At 35.8% G+C, this 26,317-nt stretch overlaps 1 protein-coding gene across 1 annotated transcript in view; it reads left to right on the forward strand.

Annotated features, from left to right (window-relative positions):
* Nucleotides 1–26,096, forward strand: part of snd1 (staphylococcal nuclease and tudor domain containing 1) — a 303,535-nt gene extending 277,439 nt beyond the window's left edge. Inside the window, 3 exon segments of the mRNA XM_056455628.1 lie at nt 4,419–4,622; nt 19,089–19,133; nt 25,173–26,096. Of these exon segments, the coding sequence (XP_056311603.1) occupies nt 4,419–4,622; nt 19,089–19,133; nt 25,173–25,238 (315 nt within the window). The 3' untranslated portion in view covers nt 25,239–26,096.
* Nucleotides 26,097–26,317: the final 221 nt, after the last annotated feature.

The following is a 26,317-nucleotide window of genomic DNA, read 5'->3' on the forward strand; positions in this document are numbered from 1 at the left end:
CTCTTATCATTAGTTTGCTATGAGAGAATGATATGCAAAAGGAATGCCACTGACATATCACCCTGCAGCCCAAGACCGGTTGCTCACTGAAGGCAAGTAGGGCTGAGCCTGGTTAGTACCTGGATGGGAGATCACATGGGAAAACTAGGTTGCTGTGTGAAGTGGCGTTAGTTAGCACTTAATCTCGTCTGTGTGAGTCCTAATGCCCCAGTATAGTGAAGAGGACACTATACTCTCAGTGAGCACCGTCTTTCGGATGAGATGTTAAACTAAGGTCATTAAAAATCCCATGGCACTTCTTGTAAAGAGTAGGGGTATAACCCTGGTGTTCTGGCTGAATTCTCTCCATCGGTCCTTACCCATCATGGCTTCCCAATCATCCCCATCCACCAAATTGGCTATATTACTGTCTCTCCACTCCATCTATAGCTGGTGTGTTGTGAGGTGAGTTGTCCTGTGGCTGCCATTGCATCATCCAACTGGATCCTGCACACTGGTGGTGGAGTGTAGAGACCCCCCTCTCATGATTGTGAAGCGCTTTGGGTGTATGGCCATACATAATAAGTATGCTATATACAGTTGAAGTCAGAATTGTTACCCCCCTTTAAATTCTTTTTTCGTTTTTAAATATTTCCCAAATGATGTTTAACAGAGCAAGGAATGTTTCACAGTATTTCCTATAAGATTTTTTCTTCTGGAGAAAGTCTTTGTTTTATTTCGGCTAGAGTAAAAGCAGTTTTAATGTCACTTTAAGCTGAATACTAGTGTCTTGAAAAATATCTAGTGATATATCTAGTGAATATCTATAAAATAAATCAGTTATTAGAAATGTGTTATTAAAACTATTCTGTTTAGAAATGTGTTGAAAAAAAAATCTTCTCTCCGTTAATCAGAAATTGGGGAAAAAATAAACAGTAGTTCTGAGTTCAACTGTAAATGCACATTACTTACGTCCTTAGGAAGCCCCGCCCCCTGCTAAATATTCGATATCAGTTGGAAGTACATCAGAATAGTGAAATAAAACTCTCAGCAACTTCATGAAACAGTTCATGCAGATTTTAATACTAGATTTATATTTTTGTATTCATTTAATAACATAATTCAGTTAGTTATTAAGTTATATAATTAATTATTAGGTTAAACAAGATATTGATATAATGTGTTTTAATGCACGAAAATAAGTATGCAAAAAATGTACTTGAAATGTTTTTTTAATGGTTCATGGAAAAAATATTAATGTATTAATATTGTCAAAATAACTAGCCGGGTGATATTTTGAATAATTATGCATACAATGAGGTATTTTGACATTATTATTATTATTATTATTATTATTATTATTATTATTATTATTATTATTATTATTATTATAATAACAATAAAATGTTAATTTAATTTGATAAATTATATATATATATATATATATATATATATATATATATATATATATATATATATATATATATATATATATATATTATATATACATATATATATATATATATATATATATACATATATATATACATATATATATATATATATATATACATATATATATATATATACATATATATATATACATATATATATATATATATATATATATATATATATATATATATATATATATATATATATATGTATATATATATATATGTATATATATATATATATGTATATATATATATATATGTATATATATATATATATATATATACATATGTATATATATATATACATATGTATATATATATATATATATATACATATGTATATATATATATATATATATACATATATATATATATACATATATATATATATATATATATATATATATATATATATATATGTATATATATATGTATATATACATATGTATATATATATGTATATATACATATACGTATATATACATATACATATATATATATACATATATATATATATATATATATATATATATATATATATATATATACATATACATATATATATATATATACATATACATATATATATACATATATTGTTATATAATAATATGCACAGTAGAGATGGTAGTAGTAATAATGATGATGATAATAATAATAATAATAATAATAACAACAACAACGATAAATTATTATTATTAGTAGTAGTAATGGTAGTATAATAATAATAATAATACTTGCTGTTAAGTTAATACGATTATTATTCACTATAAAAATGATTTCAGCTCTTAGTTTATCACAAGTTATTATATTACATAATAATAATAGTAATAACAATGTCAATGACATGAATTTAATTTGATAAATTATTGAAAGCACATTAAACCTTAATTAACATTTATATATTGACATATTCTAAATCTTTAAATCATAATGTGATTATTAAATAATTTTAGATTTACTTTTTTGTATTAATTTACTTTCATGCTTTAATGCATTTACAATTATGTGCTTTAATACAAAAGAATAAATATGATAGAATTGTAAAAGAAATATATATAAATAAATGAAAAATAAAATCAATTAAATAGGCCATTAAATATCTTTGCGACTATTGAATTATAATGAAATATTTAATAAAATCAAAAAATTGGAATTAAATTATTATTTCTTGGAAAAATAAGAAGCAACTCGATGCTGCTCACTGAAATATCCATGTATTGAGGTCATGTGATGTAACAATGTTTACAACTATTATTGTATTCCAATTCAAGCCTTAGCTGTGTGTTAAATTGCATGAGAGAAACTTTGCTGGCAGGTCTGTTTGTACATGTGTAGGTGTATGTTTGTGTGAGTAGGTGTGTGTTTGTGTATGTGTGTAGGCGTCTCATCATGTCACCACAATTGATAAGTGACGGTGTCCATCTTTGCGGTGTTCTCTCTCCCTCTCTGTGTGTTTTCTGTGGCTCTGACTGGCCTCTGCTTCTCGAACCCCACCATAACGCCCCCCGAGGGGAGCATGCTGGAGGTTGCCATGGAGACTAGCTTGGCTCACTAGTGTGTGTGTGTGTGTATGAGAGCGCGAAACATCAGATCTGTATCTCTCACCTCGTGCGTCCAACATTTGTGAAACATGGTGTTGGTGTGGAGGTATTTTGATCCATTCTGTTTGCCAATCTGCGTTTATCATTATCGCAGTGCTTGAGTGCGTGCAAGGGTGATGAATGAGCTGGAGAGTGTGAACGATGGCGTCTGATTGGCACACTGAGGACCTTGGAGTGTCCATCAGTAAGCTTTTGTGTATGTTTGTGTTGAGGGAAATTAGTAGAAAAGTAGTCTTGTCACAGTATTGAATGTTCTAACTTCGATACGACTCTAAGCTTTTTAATTTGAAAAATATTGATACTCCATACCAGTTTTGATACCTCAAAATGGTACATTGCCCATTTGGAAATATTGGAATTAATTCAAATTATAATATTTTTCAGTGTCTTGGTTTTTTCATTTGGCAGAGTTAAACCCTCAAGCATGACTCAGTGTTAAGGAATTTTACGTCTAGTTCTGTCAGTCATCTTGTCCTTGCCAAGTTTTATGTTGTGGTCATTATTTTAACCCATTTAGCATTCTACATTTCACCATTCGTAATTTATATTGGAATATTAGACAGACATTTATGAGCCTATTATGCATAGTTTAAATATTATCGAAGAAAAATGAGTCCGTAATAAACAGATAAGCAAACTACCGATGACAAAAGTGAAAACAACATAAAAAAACATATGCAGATTTAAACAGTGCATAATATTATAATACATGTATTCTAACTGTGCATTCACACCGAAGGTGGCGAGAGCGGCAAAGTTTGCTCTGGCCACCTTGGCGACAACGCTGTCTGCCTTCCCCCAGAGAGCGACAAAATTCACTACATTGGTCACGTATTGAGTGGAGCCATTGCAGCATTTCAGCAAATCAGTTACATTCTCGTATAAAAACATGCTTTCTAGAGTGAAAAGCGTATCAAATTCATTTAACTATAGAAGGATCAAGTTGTTCCGTGTGGTGTGGCTTTGCTCCACTTATCTAATATGTGCCCATATGTCTGAAATATTCTGAAGCAGGAATACTGTTTTGTGCTGTCATTATAGTTACCAAGAGATTCTTGCTTTAAGAAAAAAAATAAAATAAATCAAAAATTATATATATATGAAACATTAATGCACATCAGCTTGCCAGTAAATTTATGTCCTTGTCAGGCGACCGCAATAATCAAATCCTTGGTAACAATAAAGTTTGCAGGACTGTGTAAAAGAGCGTGTAAAAGAGAACTCACAGAAAGCGAGACATTGAGCGTGCATCAGGTATAAATACTGCGCTAAAGCAATATCATATTGTTTCAAATTTTTCAGCATCCATAATTTTGTAAGCAATAATAGACAATATGTCCTGTTATGTGCCATGGTGTAATGATGGTCCCATCCACAGGAAGACGCTCGGGCCGACGCCGTGGACAGTGTGGTGAGGGACATCCATAACACACAGTGTCTGCTGAATGTGGAGTACAGCGGAAGCGTCTGTCCGCAGGTCACGCTCCAGTTCGCAGACACTAAAGAAGATGTGGGTCTGGGTCTGGTCAAAGAAGGCATGGTCATGGTGGATGTCCGGAAAGAAAAGTACCTCCAGAAAATGGTAAGTCAAGAGCTCAAATAGGGAGTGTGGAGTTGACTGGTCAGCTAGTTTATCTGGGATGATCATCATCATTATCTTTGTGCATAAACATGCACCTTGCAGTTTCACAGCAGGGCCTCTGACGGCAGACATTTTAAAATGTTATGAGCACTGAGCGTTCATTCTGCCCTTGCTTTTCCCGTTGTTATCCACCTTTGTTTCACCTGCTCTTTTCTTTACTGTTATGTAATGCTTGTGCTGTTTCTGGAGCAGCTTTAAATCTCATTGCCTTCATTTGTAATGCATTGCCAATCACTAAGGACATGTTAGAGATTAGTTCATTTCTAGTATTGCATAATTTGCCTCAAACAAAATGTAGTTGGTTGGTTGGTTGGTTGGTTGTTTGGTTGGTTGGTTAGTCAGTGTTGTGCTGGACCCCAACATACATAATAAATTAGCTGCTATTTAATTATTTCTATTAATTACTCCTAAAGCATGTTCAAACTATATATTGTAATAATAATAATAGTTGTTGTGTTTATTAAGAAGTTATTACAATTATTTTTCACTGTGAAAATAACTTCAAATCTTAGTCTGTCACATTATAAAAACTAATTATATTAAAGTTATACAAATTATACAACAATAATCAAAGTAATAACAATGTCAATGACAGTATTAATATACATATTAGTATTATTATAGCTTCTATATTGTCATATACGTATATTGCTATATAATAATATGCACAGTAGAGATATTATTAATAATTATAACAATAATAACAATCAATTATTATTAGTAGTAATAGTACAGTAGTAGTGGTAGTATAATTATAATAATATTATTAATGTTAATAATAATAATAGTTGTTAAGTTAATACAATAATTACTCCCTGTAAAATGATTTCAGGTCTTAGCATATCACCGTTTTTATATTACGTAATAATAATAATAAAAAAATAATAATGTCAATGACTGTAATAATATACAGAAATAATATACATATTAGTATTATTACTGCATCTATATTGTCGTATATATTGGTGTATAATAATATGCACAGAAGAGGTATTAATAATAATAATAATAAAGTTAATATGATTAATATTCACTGTAAAAATTATTTCAGATCTTAGTCTATCACAAGTTGTTATATTATAATATTACGTAATAATATTAGTAATAATAATAATAATTATAATAAAAGTGATAACAATGTCAATGACAGTAAAAATATACATTAGTATTATTACTGCTTCTATATTGTCATATATAATGCTATATAATAATATGCACAGTAGAGATATTATTAAAAATAGAAATAACAAAAAATTATTATAATTGTTATTATAGTAGTAGTATAGTAGTAGTAGTGGTGGTCATAGTATAATAAAAATAATAGTAGTAGTAGTAGTAGTAGTAGTAAAGTTAATATGATTATTATTCACTGTAAAATGATTTCAGATCTTAGTCTGTCACAGTTATTATATTACGTAATAATAATAATACTAATAATAACAATAATAATAACTGTCAATGACAGTAATAATATACTTAGTACTAGTACTGCTACTATATTGTCATATTGATCTATAAAAATCTGCACACTACAGCTGTTTTTAATAATATAAATAATTCTAGTTACAACTATAGTAATGGAAATAAAAGTAGTAATAATCATTTTTTGCAATATTTCACTTTAAAAGTAAAATCAGTTTTATTCAGTGCTGCTATAAAATGACATTACCAACGCTACATGTCATTTACATATATTTAAATACAGTCACATGGATCCATGTCAGTTTTAAATAGCCTAATTATGCAATCATTTACATAAGCTGAAACTTATCTAATGGCGCTTTAAGTATGACTCCTAATAGCTTACAAAACCTTCTCCCTAAGTCTAACTAGTTCGTTGATATACCTGTTGTATATCTTATGACCTTCTCGCCACCCTGATGTTATTTTTGCTGTTTCTGGTAAATCAAAGCACGCAGGTTCGCTTGCAATGAAGTCCACTTTCTAAAGCGCTTTTTTGCAGACTCTTAGCATATGGAGGGTGTTTGTGACAGTCACATCAGGTCCACCGTTTGCCTGTTCCCATAGGAACACTTCTGTTCTGGTTCACTCGTCCCCGCCTCGCACTCCCTCGTGCTTGCTTTCTTCATTTTCTGTTGCACTAACAGGTTGTTTGAGGTGCTTGTATAAAGCTGAGCTGTCTGACATCAGTGGCGCTCGCTTCTGCTCCGGTTTCACACTCTCACGTAGTTATGAAACACTGGTGCTCAGGCATGTGTACTGTACTTCAGCTACTGTGCATGCATGCTTAAGTTCAACAATGCGATCTGATGTGCATCAGAAGAAATGCTCAAATCTCCAATGGCTTCCGTGGCTACTTTTTTAGCTCACAGCAACATTAGCTCAACCAGCGGTGTAAGTTCATGGGCAGAGCTATTCATTTGGCTGGCCAATAGTTGATTGTGATGTAACTGTTGTTGTTTTTTGTTTTTTGAACAAGCTACACAAAGTACATTAACTGTAATGTGAGCTATAGCGATAACTATGCCCAGGTCTTCAACAATTTGTATTTAATTAAATTGAATCTTTTTTGTTGTTGTTGCTTTAAATCATAGGTCTCAACCTCAAATCCTGGAGGGTCGCAGCTCTGCACAGTTTTGCTGCAACCTTGGTCAAACACAGCTGATCCAAGTAATCTAGGTGTTCAAAAGAGTCTTGACCACCTTGATTAGTTGGATCAGCTGTGTTTGATCAGGGTTGGAGCAAAACTATGCAGAGCTGCGGCCCTCCAGGAACTGAGTTTGAGACCTATACTTTAAATGTTCACTATCTATGAAGGAATTATTAATCCAAAAGAACAAATGTACTCACCATTTACTCAACATTTCTTTGTTGTTGTTGTTGTTGTTGTTGTATAAATATTGTTGAATATAAAAATAAAGAAAAAAACAAGTACCATTGACGTCAATGATATGAAAAAAAATGCTTTGGCTACAGTTTTCAGCATTCTTCACAATATTTTATTATTGGAAAATAGAGGAAAGAAAACAGAAACTTATGTTTGTTAAATGAGCTGTCTCTTTAAGGCAACCTGGATTCTGATTGGCTTTAATTTTGTTATTGTTCATCAGCTGGAAAAGAATTGATTTTAGTGATTAACTTAATGCTCTGTGACGTAATTCTGATGCAAACTCTTTTAAAATGGACTTTTAATTTCAGTCAGCCAGCACCAGGGATTCCGATGAATTGTCATCCCATGCAAAATCGTCACGTTTAAGATCTGATTTCTTTAAAAAACAGCGATCTTCACTGCTTGGCTGAGATGCGGTATAAAGTGGGTATCAGAGCAAACAAGAAGCACTGCATTCAATTATATTTTTCTGCGCTATTTCTTTAAAATATGGAAATTAATTTTACCCTGGTATTTTCAATGGAATTTCTGCTGTAGCTTGCTGCTAATGACGGCACATGCGTTTAAACGGTCTTTTGTCTCTTTTTACGCTTTTTTTTACGCTTTAACAACCAAAAGTCTATTTAACTGATTATATTTGAATTACAACATCGATACTGTAAATATAAACCTCATGAAATTAAAAATAGTCACCGGAAGTTCATCACTGGCTGAAAAACACTAGCTGTGCATATAGAGCATTATTTTAACTATATATTTGTTAAAATCATCGACATTTTGACTGAAATTAAAACTAAAAGATCTCTTGTCTGCGTCAATAGCTTTGTGGATAGTGTCAACTAATAGCTTTACGAGACCAGAGTTCTTTGTGGATGCTTCCCCTCTCCTCCCTGTCCTGTTCCATCGAAGGTGAAAAACCTCTAAAAAATAAACAAATAATTAAGCTGAAGTCATCTTAACCTTTTCTTGTCATTAGTGCAGGCTTGTACATTGTATTACACTGCTACTACATCCTATCAGCAGTAAATTTACATGAAGGGCACATTATGTATGCCGGATTGTGCCTGTAGTCAGGCTGGCATGAGACAACCATTTTTTTAAGGACAGCATTGGCACTTTAGTAAAGTGTGGTGGCGCCATGCCACTTGTCTTCTGTCTACTTTCGGCTTTCACCCCTGGCTTTTCCATAAAGATTCTCTCATCTCACTCTCTCCTTCATTCATTTTCTCATTCATTATCTCTCCCACTCACGCGCACTCTCTTTCTCTGTCCTTCTCTCTCTCCTTCCCCATCTTCTCTTGCTGCCGGTTTGGCCTCCAGCGCTGCACACCCTGTGCAGGGGGATGTAGTTTGGAAATTTGCATGTATTTGCATGTCTGTGAAAGCGGTGTGATAAATCATAATCTGCAGAATTAAAGACAAAGCTGTGGATCAAACCTTTCATTCCTTCGTAAATGAGTTGTGATTTAAAACACAGTTAATACAGCATGATTATTTACACTACCTTCATAATGGGCATCGCCAACCCATTCTGTGAGCAACCCCCCACCCCGTTGTCTTTCTTTTGATATTTTATTCCTTTTAAACACAGAGTGCTCTGTGATCTTTTTTCCCTTACGTCCTCTCTACTTTTCAAGGGTATCTGCCACGCTCGACACCTGACTTCCTGCTATCAGCAAATCTTTGCTCTGCTGAAGTCTTCAGACCAGAGTCCATACGTCAGTCACTCAGTCAGTCACAATCACTGTGGTCTAGTGCGAAACGAGTCCTTGAATGTCCGTACAAGGCAAACGGGAGAGGGAAAGGAAATCTATAATGTGAAAGTAGGAGTCAGATATAGGAAGGTCTGTCTGACAGGGAGAGAGTATGCGGGAGTGACAGATAAGGCCCCCTGGTTCTCCTTCTCTCCACCTGCTTGCGGATAACGCAGGTCTTCCGATAACTGTGCATGAGCTTCATCAGTTCTCAGGATCGATAGACGAAATCGATGTGTCATTTCCCTCCCTGTGTTTGTCAAACACTGCTCTTTCTTATTTGCGTGTCAGTCTGTCTCTCCGTCTCTGATTTTCTTTCTCATTCCTGGCCAACTGGATGAAATAATCTATAGTAGAAGTCTATAAGTCTGTAATCAGAGTGAAAGTAAAAGGCAAATTTATTGTTACATAAGTCAGAGTACTGTCCAGTAGTGCTGCTTCTGCATGCTGGCTGTCATCTTTTCTGATGTGCTAACCTAGACCTTTTAAGGCAATTTTTTAGGGTGCAGCATTATTCTACCTTATCTGATGCCTTGTTTTACTGAATTCTTGGAAAGCACTGCATGTACACTTTGAACACCGGGACACGCACGGCAAGTAGAAGTCAGATGAAGACTATGTTTATAGGGGTGAGTGTAATGGAGACCAGATAGTTGCAGAGTGTAAGGTGGTTGTGAGTGTAATGGAGACCAGATAGTAGAGGCAAACCTCGCTCCACTGGCTTCAAGAGATCTCTCGGTGGCTGAAATTAGAGAGTATGGCATTGACATCTCCTTTGGTGCACAAACATCTTACTTGGGGATTAATTTTAAATCCCACTGTGAGCCCAGTAGAGGCCCTAGGGCACAGGTTTCAAACTTGGTTCCTGGAAGGCAACAGCTCTGCAAAGTTTAGATTTACCCTTATAATGTCTTTTTAATTGAAACCTTTAAGTGTTCCTTGTGTCTTTAAGCACACTTGGTGATAAAACTCATTCTGATTCTAATTAATCACTGTTGATAAAATTAAATAAGTTCTGCAGACTTGTTTGAAACCTATACGTGTGTTGGAGCAGGGTTGGATCTCAACTCTTTGGGGCTGCAGCCCTCTAGAATTTTGACAACTATGCCCAAGCACTACATTGGTGCAATGACTCAGATTGAAGTGAGGTTTAGGAGATTGAGATGTGTACTCAAGAAGGACTCTAGTCTTTAGCATCCTTGTTAGTGCACCTGCCCATTTGAGTGAGTAAAACCAGACTGATTCTGTTGGTGCCTTGACCCGGAAGGGAGTTTAACAGTGGCAAGCTATAGTAAGAACTGTGGATAGACCCCACTCCTTAAGTCACTGCTTTAAGACATTGTAGTGACTGAAGCTAGAAGCTGTACTCTATAGTGTCCTTGTTAGTGTACGTCTCTCCCATATGCTGATTTGACTCTCAATCTGATCATTTTATCAGTCCTCTATAGATTTGACACCCTTGCTCAAGCACTACATTGGTGCCATGACCCAGATTGAAGTGAGGTTTAGGAGATTGAGATGTGTACTCAAGAATGACTCTAGTCTTTAGCATTCTTGTAAGTGCACCTGCCCATTTGAGTGAGTAAAACCAGACTGATTCTGTTGGTGCCGTGACCTGGATGGGATTGTAACAGTGGCAAGCTAGTAAGAACTGTGGGTAAACCTCACTCCTCAAGTCACTGCTTCAAGACATTGTAGTGTCTGATGCTATAAGCTGTGGTCTGTGGTGTTCTTATTAGTGTACTTTCCTCCTATGTGCTGATTTGACTCTCAATAGACTCAAGGAGGACACTACTCTTCAGCGTCCTTGTTAGCTGACCTGCCTCACTTGAGTGAGAAAAATCAGACTGATTCTGTTGGTGCCGTGACCCGGAGGAGAGTATAACAGTGGCAAGTTAGTAAGAACTGTGGGTAAACCTCACTCATCAAGTCACTGGTTCAAGATATTGTAGTGACTGAAGCTAGATGATGTAGTCTAGAGGTGACCAACCCTGTTCCTGGGTATCTACATAGCTGCAGATTTCAGTTGCAACCCATTTCAAACACACCTACCTGTAATAATCAAGTGCTGTTCAGGTTTTTATTAATTGATTCAAGTGTGTTTGTTCAGGGTAGGGGGTGAACTCTATAGGAAGGTAGATCTTCACGAACAGGGTTGAGCACCCCTGCTGTAGTTTATATTGTCCTTGTTAGTGTACGTGCCTCCAATGGGCTATTTTGAATCTCAATCTGATCATTTGAGTTTAAACAGAAGGGCAGTATTGGTGCCGTGACCCTGATAGGAGTGAGGTTTGTGGGGATGAGTTGTAACAAAGGCCTACTAGTATGACCTGTATAGGTAAGCCTCTCTCCCCTGGCCTCAACTTTCTGCAGACACTAAAAGATGACGTATCTATTGTTCTTTTTAGCTTGCCGGATTGGAGATGCCTCAAATTCACTTGGAACTAGGCAAGTAGACCTTGAGGGGTTTTAGGAGGACAAATACAATCTAAAATATATATTGTTAAAAAGTCGGGTCCTTTTTATCGGGTGTCAAGTAGGTTGCCTTAGAAGACAGATCTCTGCTTATGCAGTAGACAATAAAGCTTGTAGGGTTTATAACAAGGCTTCGATGCATTTATGCTACACCAGTGCTAAGCTTACTGTAGCGTACCATGAGTGCCGCTGGTGCCTTTTCACGTTCATTAGTTTTACAAGCTAATTACAAGCTCACATACCAATTAGGGTTACAGTCATAGAATACAGACAGTCTTATTGCAGATTTGTTCTGTGAGATTCTCCTTAAGCGTTCATTATTGACTTGTTGATTTCAAGGGGCTGAACTCTGGTCTTATAATTTCAGAATGAGTATGCAGGTCTTGCTGTTGTTGGCATTTAATGACTCTCCCTTGGAGACATTAATTAAGACATGAAAGGTGGTCTGATCTCAGCAGGTGATGTTCTGTCGATGGTTTGATGAAACTGTTGCACTGTTAATATTTCTCTCACTCACTGTGATATTGAGATGTACAGACCAGATGATAAAGCCCAAGGGAGATGTAATCATTTTATTATGGTTGTTCAGAGACTAAATGGCCCCTTTGAGTATTTAGCTTTTTAGCAGTCATGGGAAGTTAATTCTAGGGTTACTGTTCCTCTCCTGATTAAAGGGAAAATTTGGAAATTCTGCCATAATTTTTCCACCCTTTATTTGTTCCAAACTTGTTGCCATGCTTGTTGAAACCTGTAACCATTGATTTCTGTTGTATTTTTTTAATGTTTTCTACTATGGAAGCCCATGGTTTCTTCAAAATATGAGTTTATGTATTCTGTTGAACACTGAAGAGGTTTACTACCCAACAGAATGAATAAACTTATAAAGGTATGGAACCACATGAGAATGAGTAAATTGAAATTTTTAAACTATCAATTTAACCTACAGCTTTCTTCTGTGTTCTCATTTACCGATCTTAATGAATTCCAGTGTATTTAGTATACCTAAGATCCTTGCTTGGGTACCATGGGCTTGGGCCACAAGCTTGGAGATTGGAGCCCTTCCCTTTGATAGCACACCAAATGCGCATAAACTTTACTCTGTTTATAATGTGCAAGGTTACTATAATATAGTTGTATAGTAGGGCTCCGCAAGATTGATAACAAATGTGATCTATGATATCAATATAAAGCAATATTCAGTATATGATATGACATTTAAAAATTTGCAACCAACAATTATTTCATATTATTTCATGGAAAAGAAAGCATTACCGATACATGTTTATTGCCATATGCACATTTGCTACATTTTGATGTTTTGTCGATAATGTTTTTGTTGCGATGACAAGTTTTTGACAACTGACAAAACCTTCTATTAAGCATCACCTCCTGCTGGCCTGCATGGATGTTACATTAGCTATGTTTACATCCAAAGATGCCAATTAGATTTATATTTATTTGCGAATAATGCACTGTTTATATCAAAGGAGCTGAAGATAACAGAATCGCCACTCCCTGACAAACTGGTGCCAAATATATTATTTTTTTCTTGTATATTAAATTGCATCCGCATCAGAAGATGAAGACAAAATGCGGTGAACATTGGTTTTTGGGGGCATGAGACCACTCTTTGGGAGTGCATCCACTCAAGGGAGGTAACAATATAGAACTTACTTAACGGACATTGGCTGAGGCATTTTTGAATGAACAAAATAACATTCCAGGTGTTTTAGAATGTCATCGTTCACTAGTTTGTCCTTTAATGCCATCACATCTTTTAGTTTGTCTTCACATGATGTCAAAACTAAATCACATGACATTTTTGATGTCTATGCTGGAGATTTATTTTGGTAAATGTCTTTACATTGTAGTTTATGCACCTTTTCTTTTTGCATAAAAGTTATATCCTACTCAGTTATGTGCATGCGTTTATGCACATCCTAAATTTATGCACATCCTATCATTTCCGTAAAGCATTTGTGCAAAATTGGGATAAACATAAGTAGATGGAAACATAGCTATTGATTTTAGTCAATTTTGTGGATTTTTGTGCCAGTGTTATGCAATACTTTACAACAAAGCAAAAGCAAAAACAAAAAATGATTTATCATTTCCAAAAAAAAAAATTGTAATAAAAATAGTCTGTCATTTCAGCTCAATTAAATTACCTGTTTGTCTAGTAGTACCTTTAGTCATGGGCTAATCCATGTCCAGTAATATCGCATCATGCATCGCTCCTTAGTGTTTCGCTGCCCATTAGCCATTAAAAGTTAGCTGAGCTTGAATTTTTTGCTCTTCTAGTATCAAACACGCACTCATCCCCACACGCAAACCGCACCAGGACACATGCTGAATGACACGCATCGCTGCCTAAAAACTTCATTTCATTCCTGTGCCCCGTGGATTGAACACAGGCTTGATATGGGACAGAGAAGCCATTTCGGCTCTAGCGTCTTTCTGTTGTTTAATCTCTGTACTGAGATGATCAAAGTCCAAACTATTCTCCTCGAATGTTCCATGGACGCTTTGATTTTTGGCCTGCGTGTATTACTGGATATTATGGAGTGTTTCCAAGAACGTCCCAAATCTAATCACTGTCCTATCATTTCATGCTGAGATTAACAGTAAAAGACTAAGTTGCAGATTGGTAGAACACAAACACCTGAACTCATTGAGAGGACTATGAATAGAGGACACAGAAATGGCTCACACACTTGGAATGGAGAAGTGTGTTTTTAATAGTGTCTGTAATGATGATTATTAGAGCAGGTATACAAAGTTACAAACTTGTTAGAAATGAGAAACAAGCACATGCTACATGTAGATCCGATGCTCGCATTACACTTTCAGATGCTTTTTTTCTTGCAAATGAATGGTTAAATACACACAAGATTATCTGTAGTCTGTAATTTGCGTAAACATATTTGGAAAGAAATCTTACAGTACTTGCTGCTGTTTATCATTGTTAAACAAACACCAATTAGAAAATCTTGAATAAACATGTGTCTTTTTGTTTAATTAAAAAAAGATGCTCGTGACATCTCCCTCTACTTGATGGTTAATGAAATTTCTTTAGGTTGTTTCATTGAGAATGTTTCTGTAAAGACTTTTATTTTGGGTAAAGCAGATCAATCAGAAAACTGAATATAATGTTGAAAGGGTGTTTGTTACTATAATTAAATCAAGACTTTTCATTGATTTTTGGCTTTTACGAAGCTATGGACTCTTTAAATATTTCTGAAGGATTTCAGTGTCATAGAAGAGCTTTGTTGGTTCTTGCTACCTCAAATGGCAGATTTAATGCCGTCTTTTCTTCACAATTTGTTGCAATATTTGCGCTCCAAAGACTGATTATTGGGGGATTTAGTGTAATAATGACATTTATGCATACTAGTCTGCACATCGGAGTTGAACTTCACTGCACACAATATACAGAGAGCAGAAATGACAATACCATGGAAATAAGATAAATACTATTAGCTTATTTTGTTTGTTTAATAAAAAGACAACTTACTGACCTGTTCTGTTGGAAGAAACCTTAAATAATTTTTTAAAAATATATTAAATCAATCTATTTTTGTATGGGATGGATGGATGGATGGATGAATTGTAGATAGATTCTGTACATATATACATACTGTAGATGGATGAATGGATGGTATTGATGGATACTAAAAATGGATATGTTGATGGGTACAGGTAGATAGATACAGTAGATAAGTACATAGGTAGATCGATACTATAGATAAATAGATGGATGGACGGATGGATGGACGGACGGACGGACGGACGGACAGACAGTGGTCGGACTGATATTGATGGGTACAAGTAGATAGGTACAGGTAGATGGGTACATAGGTAGATAGATACTATGGATGGATGAATATGTAGATTGTACAGGTAGATAGATTCTGTAGAGAGGTACATAGGTAGATAGAGACTATAGATAAATAGATGGTTGGATGGGTGGATGTATGGATAGTATAGATAGAAAGACAGGCAGTGGACTGATGGACGGACAGACGGAAGTACTGATATCGATGGGTACAGGTAGATGAGTACAGGTTCATGGGTACAAAGGTAGATAGATACGGTGGATGGATGGATAGGCAGATAGGTACAGGTAGATGGGTATGTAGGTAGATAGATACTATAGATGGATGGATATGTAGATGGGTACATAGGTAGATAGATACTACAGATGGATGGATGGATGGTTGGCTGAATACTATAGATGGATAGTATAGACAGACAGACGGACTGATATTGATGGGTACAGGTTGATGGGTACAAAGGCAGATGTGTACCTGGGTAGATAGATACCATGGATTAATGAATTGATGGATGGTTGGATGGATGGATGGATGGATGGATGGATAGGTAGATAGGTTCAGGTAGATAGGTATGTAAGTAGATAGATACTATAGATAGACAGACAGACAGACAGACTGAGGACGGACAGACGGACTGATATCAATGGGTACAGGTTGATGGATGGATGGATGGATAGACGGATATATTATATTGTATTATATTGTTCTGTATTATATACTACTTTCAAATTGCACAGTAATTATATTCCATATTATATACATTCATATATTTTTGGCAATACTGCAACAAAAAAAATGCCATGTCAATAAAGCGAGAGACAGTTTTCATTAGTAATTTATTAGTTCTAAAAAAGACATCTGCATTTTAAAACCTGTGCATCCCTTATCTTGACGTGTTGGTAATTTGTCATATATGATCACGTCAGCATATCTATAATGTTGGCATCTTTTGAGCAGCACAGGGGTTTTGTGCCTCTGCTGTGTGTGAAACTGCTGATGTGTGTGTGTGAGGTGCTGTGTTGCGTGTCATATGGCTTCAGACTCTTGATGGATGGAGTTGGCTGTGTTAGCCACACTTTTCTCTGCAGCTGCACAGTCCAGATGTAGCACAAAAGAATCACTGCTCTTCAGCCAGCCAATTAACCTCCTCTAAACAAACCCAAAGAGCACACACCACGCTTTTTAACATCTGCCATCTTGTGCATCTGCTGTGTATCATCAGTACCTGGAAAACAAGCCACTCAAGCTTTATAACGACAGAAACAAAGACTGTCCCACTCTCTGACTCTGTGGCAGAAGCACTCAATATGTTTAGCATTGCTTAGGCCTGTCTAGTGACTGTCGACACTCTGGTAGTAGATGCATACGCAGTAAAAAGAATGTAAAACACCGTTTTTAAAGAAAAGATAGATATATTTATGTAGTTTGGAGTTAGAAAATAAATGGAGTCGCTAGCTTGATCCGTTCTTTCACTGTTTTTGTTTTTATATTTATCATGGATTCTTCTTAAATATGTCCTGTGGTGTGACATACTGTAATTATGAATATCTGATGTTATGAAAAGCAACTATACAAATTATATGATATGATACTACAAATTTGATACCTAGAAAAATATCGATATTCAATACCATTTTCGATATAGTGAGGAAACTGCTGCTGAGAGCGAGAGCGTGCAAAGCCGGTAATGATACTTATAAAAGCAAGATGGTATCCTTTTAAATATTCCAGTATTGACTAGTGTTGTCACAATACTGGAATTCGGTACCAACCGGTACTGAGATTTTAAAAACGTCCATTTCCTGTGAACTTTTGAACGCTTCTGAGCACATTCTTAAACAGCGGTGATTACCCATTGTGTTCACGTGCTCAACCCAAATGACAGTGATTGGCTGTGAAGGTCATCAGTTCACCGAACTCACTGCTGTTAACTGTCCCCACAGATTCAGGGACACTGGAAAATTTTAAAGCCGTGATTCATCAGCGGATCGCTCGTACGTCAGCGTGTAGACAAACCAGCTGATGGACATGACTTTGAAACGCTCCAGTGTCCCTGTATCTGTGTTTACACTCAGTAAACAGCAGTGACATTGGTGAACCGATGACCTTCACAGTCATTTCTGATGAGCACGTGAACACAATGAGAAATCAGTGACGTTTATGAACGAGCTCAACAACGCTTAAATATTAGCGGGAAATGGACATTTTTAAAATTCCAGGATTAATTTGTACCTAAATCAAGTATCAGGAAAACACTAGTATTGACAACAAGTGAAATATTGAGATTTTTAACATCACTAATATAAATAGAGTGAGTGATTTATCTTCATTGTTAGACACTTCATGTTGTGCTATTTAATTTATATGAAATTATATTAATAATAAAAAAAAAAAATTCCCCATGACTTGGAAATTCTCAACAAATGTAGTTTCACACCATAGGACCATATTAATTTTATAGTGGTTCAAAAAAAATGGTAAATATGTGAAAAGGAAAATCTTGAAAAGGGTCTTCAAGTTTTTAGTGGAATTAGATAGACAAAAAATATCGCTATTTACTGAAATAGCCACTTGTAAAATGAGCCCTGACGTATTTATTAACAGTTTTGTGATTTTATTTTATTATGTATGTGTATATATATATATATATATATATATATATATATATATATATATATATATATATATATATATATATATATATATATATATATATATATATATATATATGTAGTTTTGAGATTAGACTCAGAAACAAGTAATACAGCAGTTTATATAACAAGAGGTTCATGGAAGACAATGACCCGTTTAACTATTTATGGTATTTACATAATGACAATACTAATTATATTCATTTTGTCATGTGTGACAGTGAAAATGCAACATCACGTCAACACCCCACCCACACTTTTCCTTACTATCGAATGCATACTCTGAATCTGATGATCAGAAAGCAGCTCAACATGATGAAGGCCTGTTAAAGCATCTTTTAAACCAGATGCGCTTACTGCATTTGACTGATGTAGATTCAGCAGCACATCAATCTCTGTAAATGCCGTCATTTTTTAAAGCAATCTCTGTCCTCCATAATGTCCTGCGGGTGTCATTTATTTAATGTTGAAGATGCTGAGGGATGTTGTTTGAGTTTGTTATAGAGACAGTTCAACCAATAACGAAAACTAATCATTCACTCATCCTCCACTTGGTATAAACCTGCACGAGTTTCTACTGTAAGTTTGAGAAGATGTTTTGAAGAATGTCTGGAAACTAATAGCCATTGATTTCTTTAGTATTTGTTTTTTCATAGTTTAAGATGTCATCTTTTGTGTTCAACAAGAAAACAAATTAGCTATACATGTTTAGAATCGTGTGGAAGACACAGTTTAAAAAACGCTAGGTTTCTCTTGATTAATGATGTTTTTTTCCCCTCAAAGAGTTAAACACAACACTAGGTTTTGCTCTGGTTTAATAATTTTTTTTTTTCTTGTGACAGGTGACCGAATACCTGAATGCCCAGGAATCTGCCAAGAGCGCCAGGGTAAGATCTGCAGTTTTAAATCCTTAATTCATATTTATGTTTGTGGCTTTGATCTTGAGTCTCTTGCCACAATGTAGGCTATATAAGACACAGGATCCCCGTCCTTAAACAGCAGAATATAAACAAAAAAATCTATAAATATAAAACAAATATTTATATTATTGTAAGCAATATTACAAAGTATTTTGTTTCACTTTCTAGCTAAAAAGCGCTTGTTTTTCTGTCAATAATTTTTTTGTGACTCTTGAAAATATCTTTTGAGGGATTTCTTTTTACAAACAACAGCAGAACATCGTTGTCTAATTTGACCTGCAGTGCTTCTGTGAGAGGAATACATTCATTTATATAAAATCAACAAACATGAATACGTTTCATTTAACAACAAAAATAAATAAATGACCTCGTCATGTAGCCTATGGTTTTTCTATTAGATCTTTTCACCTTATTCTCCGTGTACGAGCGGTCGCAACCATTTAAATCTTTTTGGCTCGAGACTTCCGGACTCATTCCCTTCCATTCATTTTTAGACGTTAAAAACAGTTTGTTTTGCTGCTTGATGTTGCAAACTGACATTTTCTTATTATATGATTCTGCTTTTGTCTGTATGGTCATGCAAACACTTGTTTGTAGAGCAAGTAGTTTGACCATTTGACCATAGGCAGCTAAATCGGAAGTTCTTAAACAAAAGCAAAAACGAGCTCACTTCCGCATTGACGAATAAGGTCAATAAGCCAATAGAGTCTGGCTGCAGATTTGCACTTTTCGTTTCAGGCTTGCACTCTCTGACTTGCACTCACAGGCAACTGCGCTTCCTCTGCAAGTGGCGTCATTTACAATCAACACCTGTGCCCGCTTGCATGAAAGACCTTCAGTAATTTAACTTAAGAGTGTCCCTGAGGGGGAAAAATCCCTGAGGTAAGGGATTTCATTAAGAGCGTTGCAACAAACTTCTTATCTGATACCCTTACCTACTTGCACGGTAGTTTCAACGGGCACCGCAGTTGCTATAGTGTTGTAAACAGATCTTAACGAAACACAAATGCTTGCCTTAAAACAGCTCTGCAGTAGACATCATTTGTGCCGTTTTCTTTCCGTTAAGCGAGTCGAGATGGGCTGGGATCATGTACAGACTTTTGAAGCTGCACTGAAGATGGAAGTGCAAATCTGTAGCCAGAGCCTTCTCTGATAAACTCAAGATGATGGCATTAAGGACAGCATATGCTTTTTTATTTTACATAGGGCTATAGAATGTCATACGATCTCATTTTTGACTCCAGTAAAACATTATCGTGAATTTGAAAATGAAAAAAACACCATTGAAAGGAGTTCCAGTTTTTCAAGTGCTTTCAGCTTAATTGTCCAACATGTTTACAGCAATGTCACGGTGTTTAAAAAAAAAAAGAAGAACATTTTATTGGCCTACTGTATGAAGCAAATAAAACGCAATGCAACACAACGTAACGTCACATCATTTGTTTTGGAAAACGAAAATGTGTCTCAACGTCCATATGAAATTATCTGGCTGTCAGTCTTTGACATGAGTGGACTTTGCTCTGCAGTGTCCCCACACCTTTTTGCTCTAGACAAGTATAGCTTGTAGTTATCTTTTTTTAAGTGAGGTGTAAATCACGTTATGCTCGGATGATATTTTTGCACTTTTACACATAAATCCATGATCACATTATACAATACTGAAACCACACGTCATCTAGGGCTGGTTGATTAATCAAAATAACTTTCCCTACCGCGTGTGGAGTCACACGCTCTGTTAAGGCTGATTTATACTTCTGCATCGAACGCACAGGTGTGGTCTGGTGCAGCCTTGAGCAGTCGCATACCCGCGCATCCATCCAAAAATGTAACAACATGTCGCACGTTTGCATTACATTGAGGATGACTGGAAGCTGCGCCGGATATGACTTGAGACGCCATATTTTCTATTACAATAAAATTACTATTTACATTCAAATATTTGTTTACAGTAGAATATTTTTTTATATAAATTATATTATTTACATGATATACAAGAGTTATTTTATATAAAAAATGCAAAAAAATGTAATAAAATAATCGGCCAATAATCGTAATCGAGTTAAAATGTTCAATTAATCAAGATTTTGATTTTAGGTCAAATCACCCAGCCCCAAATAACACATTGTCAATATTTTTGGGACCCCCCAAAATATCACAAATCTTGTTTTCAGGGGAGCCATGCCTTGGGGCGCACTCACATTAGGTACAGTTGCCTTCAACCAAGCCAAAGCGTGATTGTCCCCCATCCCCTTTCCCCCTCGGCCTGCACTCACATTGCATTTTTAACCTACCGGACCTGAGCACGCTTACATCATCGATGATGTGACTGTTCAGTTTAACAGGAAGAGAAGCGCTCTTGCTCAGCACAGTGCAGATTTCTTTAGTTATATCGTTTTGTATTATTTTTGGTCGTTTGGGCTGCAGTGACACTTTTCCGAACAGATCCACCACTTTTGACACTCATAAATTATCATAAAAGTTCTCATGCTGCAGATATTAGGAGGTTTACTAAAGGTGCAAACTGTCGTGCAGTAAGGGGTTTGTGTCTTTAAATATCTACGACAGTTTGCATTTATTGAAAATTAAGAAATATTAATAAATCCATATGAAACAGTCCTCTAAAAGTGACGTTGGTCCTTCAGTTTTGTGTTCAGGCACGCTTTGCACTCACACTACAAGCATACCGCGCCAAAGCCCAAGTGAACCGCGCTCTGGCACACCTCTTCCAACTGGGCCAGGACCGGCCAACTGAACCGCGCCTGAGCCTGATTCAGAGCATTCACACTTCTCAAATGAATCGTGAAATGTGCCTGGGCATGGTTCGGGTAGCGTGGTATTGAGTGCGCCCTTAATTAGGGGAGCTGAGCTCCCCGTAGTTTGCACCCTGACTTTACATTTTAGTACTTTTATTATAATGTTTGTCTGCAGAAGTTTTAGATGATTACTTTTAGTCTTTAAATATAAATAAAGAATAATGTTTATTTGGGTCAATGATGAGGCATCACAATTAGCATTAAATATCCTGCGTTAAGTGTATACAAATATAATGTAAATAAATTAGTGTTAAAATATTGGAGAAATAATGCTCCAAAACAATAGAGCAATAAATAACACATTGTAACGTACGAGTAATTCTTTTTAGTTTGTTTGTTTGAAAACCTGCTGACTGTACATTATCTTTTACTTGCATCTCTCCTTCCCTGCTGCTCGTCTTTATGGCTTTAATGCCCTTGTTGGCACAGAAACGGAGGACTTTTATTTTCAGAATCGGCTTTGGCTCACACACTGACTTTACCTGTAACATCAGCTTAGTGTGAGGTGTAATGCACATCCAACACAATCTTCTGGCTTCAACATTGTTCACATGACAGGCCAATCGCTGTATAACAAGACTGAAGCAGAAGCGAGAGCTAGATGATGATGTCCCTGCTAACGGCGGCGCTAATTATCATAGACATTAATTAGCTGTGATTCTCTCGGTTAACAGCCGACACACACACACACACACACGCTCACAGAGATAACAAAAATGGAGAAGAACGATAAAATCCTTTGTGCAATGTACAAAATGATTTCCCATCTTCACTAAGAATCCATGAAGCCGAAACGATTCAACGTCGTGCAAATGAAACGTTTGACTGCTTTATTTGGCGAAGCTGATGTAAAATGAACAGGCTGCGATGGAATTTGTCGAAAGTAAAGCTTTCATGCGTGACTGGATGTGAAAGGACTGGAGTTAAAGAGGAGCGTAAACGAGCGCTCGCCTCGTTATTACTGAGGTGTGATGATGTTACAGACCAGCTCATGTTTTAATGATCCTGTCTACACGCTGGCCATCTGTGCCTCACTCGCACAGATACATGGCAGAAATGCTTATCAGGGTTTAATGATGGTGAATCGGGGCTGTCAAATGACTCAAAGACCCATTTTGCTGCTTATTAATGTTTCATCGAGGTTATTTAGGATTTAAAGGGGGGTTCAAATGTTTGTTTTGCCTTTCGGTGCAATTTATTTACCCTTTGTGTCAGGAAGAAGTGCGTTCAGATAAGATCTTTAGCTTTGAGGGCTTGTCTTTGTTGTAGGTCACGATGATTTCAATGCATGTTCAATCAAACTCTCTATTTTCATAGTGTTTGAATTATGCATAGACTATGAATTAATATTTTGTCTTCACTGATGTCACAGCAAAGGAATCCAACTTGTGTTTTTATCCCGAGGAGTGTACATGACATATTTTTAATGACAGAAATGTAATGCGGTTTGGATGCCTGTGCAAATGCATTTTAAGTGGACTTCAAAGTGTACATTTTTGAAAATGACACTTATTGTGTCTGTGTAAACAACAAAAATGTTTTGTGAAGGGGAAAACTACAGTGATGTTCCACAAAGTACCTTTTAAAGATTATTCATCAAAATACATTTACACTGCAATTACAATTGCTTGAATACTGATGTAAAATTGATGTTGTATATACGTTTTATATGCGTTTTAAAGAACAAAAAATTTAATTAAATCCTACAATTTAAAGCTGTCGCAAAACAATTGCTCAAGAAATCGATTCTGGATCAATTCTTAGATTTTGAAATGCATCGCTAGTCTCTCTTGAATAAATTCTGAGCTTATGTTTTTAACAGCAGATGGTACACTAGTCTAGTTTTTAACCATACTCTCAAATGCTCATGAGGAGGACATGCAAGTTGGCATTAATGCTATGAGACTAATGTAAATACAGCACACTATGAACAATTTTGTAATTCACTTAAACTTTTCCTACATTCATGATTGTTTTAGGTGGAAATTGTAAGGAATTGAATGCAAGCAGAGGATGGGTGTTTTTAAAGCATTCTCTACAATTAAAAACGAATTTATTTAAGAGAGAATAGCAATGCATTTTGAAAATTTCAGAATCAATCCATTGTTTATATACACTACCTGACAAAAGTCTTGTCACCTGTCCAAGTTTTAGGAACAACAAATAAGAACTTGACTTCTAGTTGATCATTTGGTATCAGAAGTGGCTTATTTAAAAGGCAAAAGCCTCTAGATTATGCTTGAATTACAAAAATAAAATAAGATCTGCCTTGATTTTTAATTATTTAATTAGGACAGTAAGGTCTGATTAGACAAAAGTCTAGTCACCTAACAGAAATAATGTACAGTATAGAATATAAAGTCATGATGCAGTGAAAAAAGAATTAATATTGTGTATGACACCCATGGGCTTGGAGGACTGCATCCATATTATCCAACAACTTATTAATAAAGTCATCTGGAATGGCAAAGAATGGCATTCTTGCAGGACTCCCAGAGTCCCAGATTATTGGGATTTATCTACAATGCCTCCTACTTCTGGTGACTGGGCTGGCCAATCCTGGAGCACCTTGACCTTCTGTGCTTTGTGGAATTTTGATGTGGAGGCTTAAGTATGAGAAGGACCAGCAAAAATGTCTTGATACCTCAGGCTGTTGATGTTGCCATTCATTCTGCACATCTCTTACATGCCCCCATACTGAACGTAACCCCAAACCATGATTTTTCCTTCACCAAACTTGACTGAATACTGTGAGAATCTTGGGTCCAAGCGGGTTCCAATAGGTATTCTGCAGTATTTGTAATGATTGGGATGCAGTTCAACAGGTGATTTATTTGAAAAATCTTCCTTCTGCCACCTTTTCAAATGATCAGCTAGAAGTCAAGTTATAGATTTTAAAAGCGGTTTCATTTCATAGCGGGGACAACAATGTCAGAGTGTAGGGCTCACACATTTACTACCTTTTTGTCACCAATTCAGTCTCACCAGAAGAATTTGCTGCACAGATCGTTAGGTTTGTGTGCGTATTTGGTGGTTGTAAAGTGGGAGGGGCTTATTCATCTTCAGTCAAACTTAATTGACAATTAAGCCCAAATTCAAATAAAAAATACAAACATTCACTTTCACTTGCGATCTGACCAGTAAATAAATAAAAATCATGTTTTTAATGAACAACTTGTTCTTTTATTTGCAGCTCAACATTTGGCGTTATGGAGATTTCCGTGACGATGATGCGGACGAGTTCGGTTACCGACGCTAAGTTGTTGCTCCAAAGACCTTGTGGAAGACCAGATGCATTTGCAGAGAACACAAAACACAAAAAATCATGAAAAAACAAACTCAACAAAACATCAGTATGCTTTTATTTGTTTTTGTTTTTTTCTAATGTTGAACATTTGCCTCTCTCCGTTGTTTTTTTTTTATATATATATATACTCTGTGCATATCCTCTCTTCTGCCCAAGGACTTTGTTTCATTTTCTAATTATTTTTAAAGCAAGTAGGCCACAGATTAATCTACCTGTCGCTGCTTCTAATAGGACCAACGTATTTACCTTAATTTTACGTTTTGACATGATAGCCAATCACGTTTTTTCTTTTTTTCATCATGTAAATTTTTAGCCAATCACCAGCTGTCAAACCCCGTCTTAGCAAACCTGATCAGCTCAATCAGATGTCTATATTTTGGGGCAAGACTTTTAAAGAAATGAGAGGAATGATGCACAGAACAACCATGAGCTTACCGAGAAAACGCCTCCTTAATCATGAGATTCTATATTTCAATACGTATATATATATATGGATATTTTGAAGTTAGATCAAAACTAACCAAGTGAACTTACTTGAGCGTATTTCCGTCTCTCTCTCTCTGATGTGATCTGAGTGTTCAGTGACATTTCTGGGCATTTGTGTAGGACGTGTGTTTTCTCTTTTCATGTGACAAAAGAAGCACCTTTTCCAGGCGTCTCTGGGCTTCCTGTGAGGTTTACTCTACGCTCAGCGTTTCTTCTTCTCCCGCTCTTGCCCGCCATACAGAAACAGTGTTTGAATTTGTTTCCTCCTGAGGTAGACCCTGTCATTGTATTTAAAGCTGATAAATAAAAAAAATGAGCAAAGTGGCACGTTGTCTGACTGGTTTTGAGGGGTGTTGTGTGTTCTTTCTTACTTTTTTGACCATTTGGAATGCAGTCTGGTTTAATTTTAGTCCTGTTTATATTTTGTGTTAAAGGCCATTTTAGTCCATCGGAATGCAAACAGACGAGGTGACTTTCTTTTTGGGGGCCACTTTTGATATCTTTTTCTGATGGGCAAATGTATACAGTCATTCCCAAAATTATTC

Source organism: Danio aesculapii, chromosome 4, assembly GCF_903798145.1.
Source record: "Danio aesculapii chromosome 4, fDanAes4.1, whole genome shotgun sequence".
Taxonomy (NCBI): domain Eukaryota; kingdom Metazoa; phylum Chordata; class Actinopteri; order Cypriniformes; family Danionidae; genus Danio; species Danio aesculapii.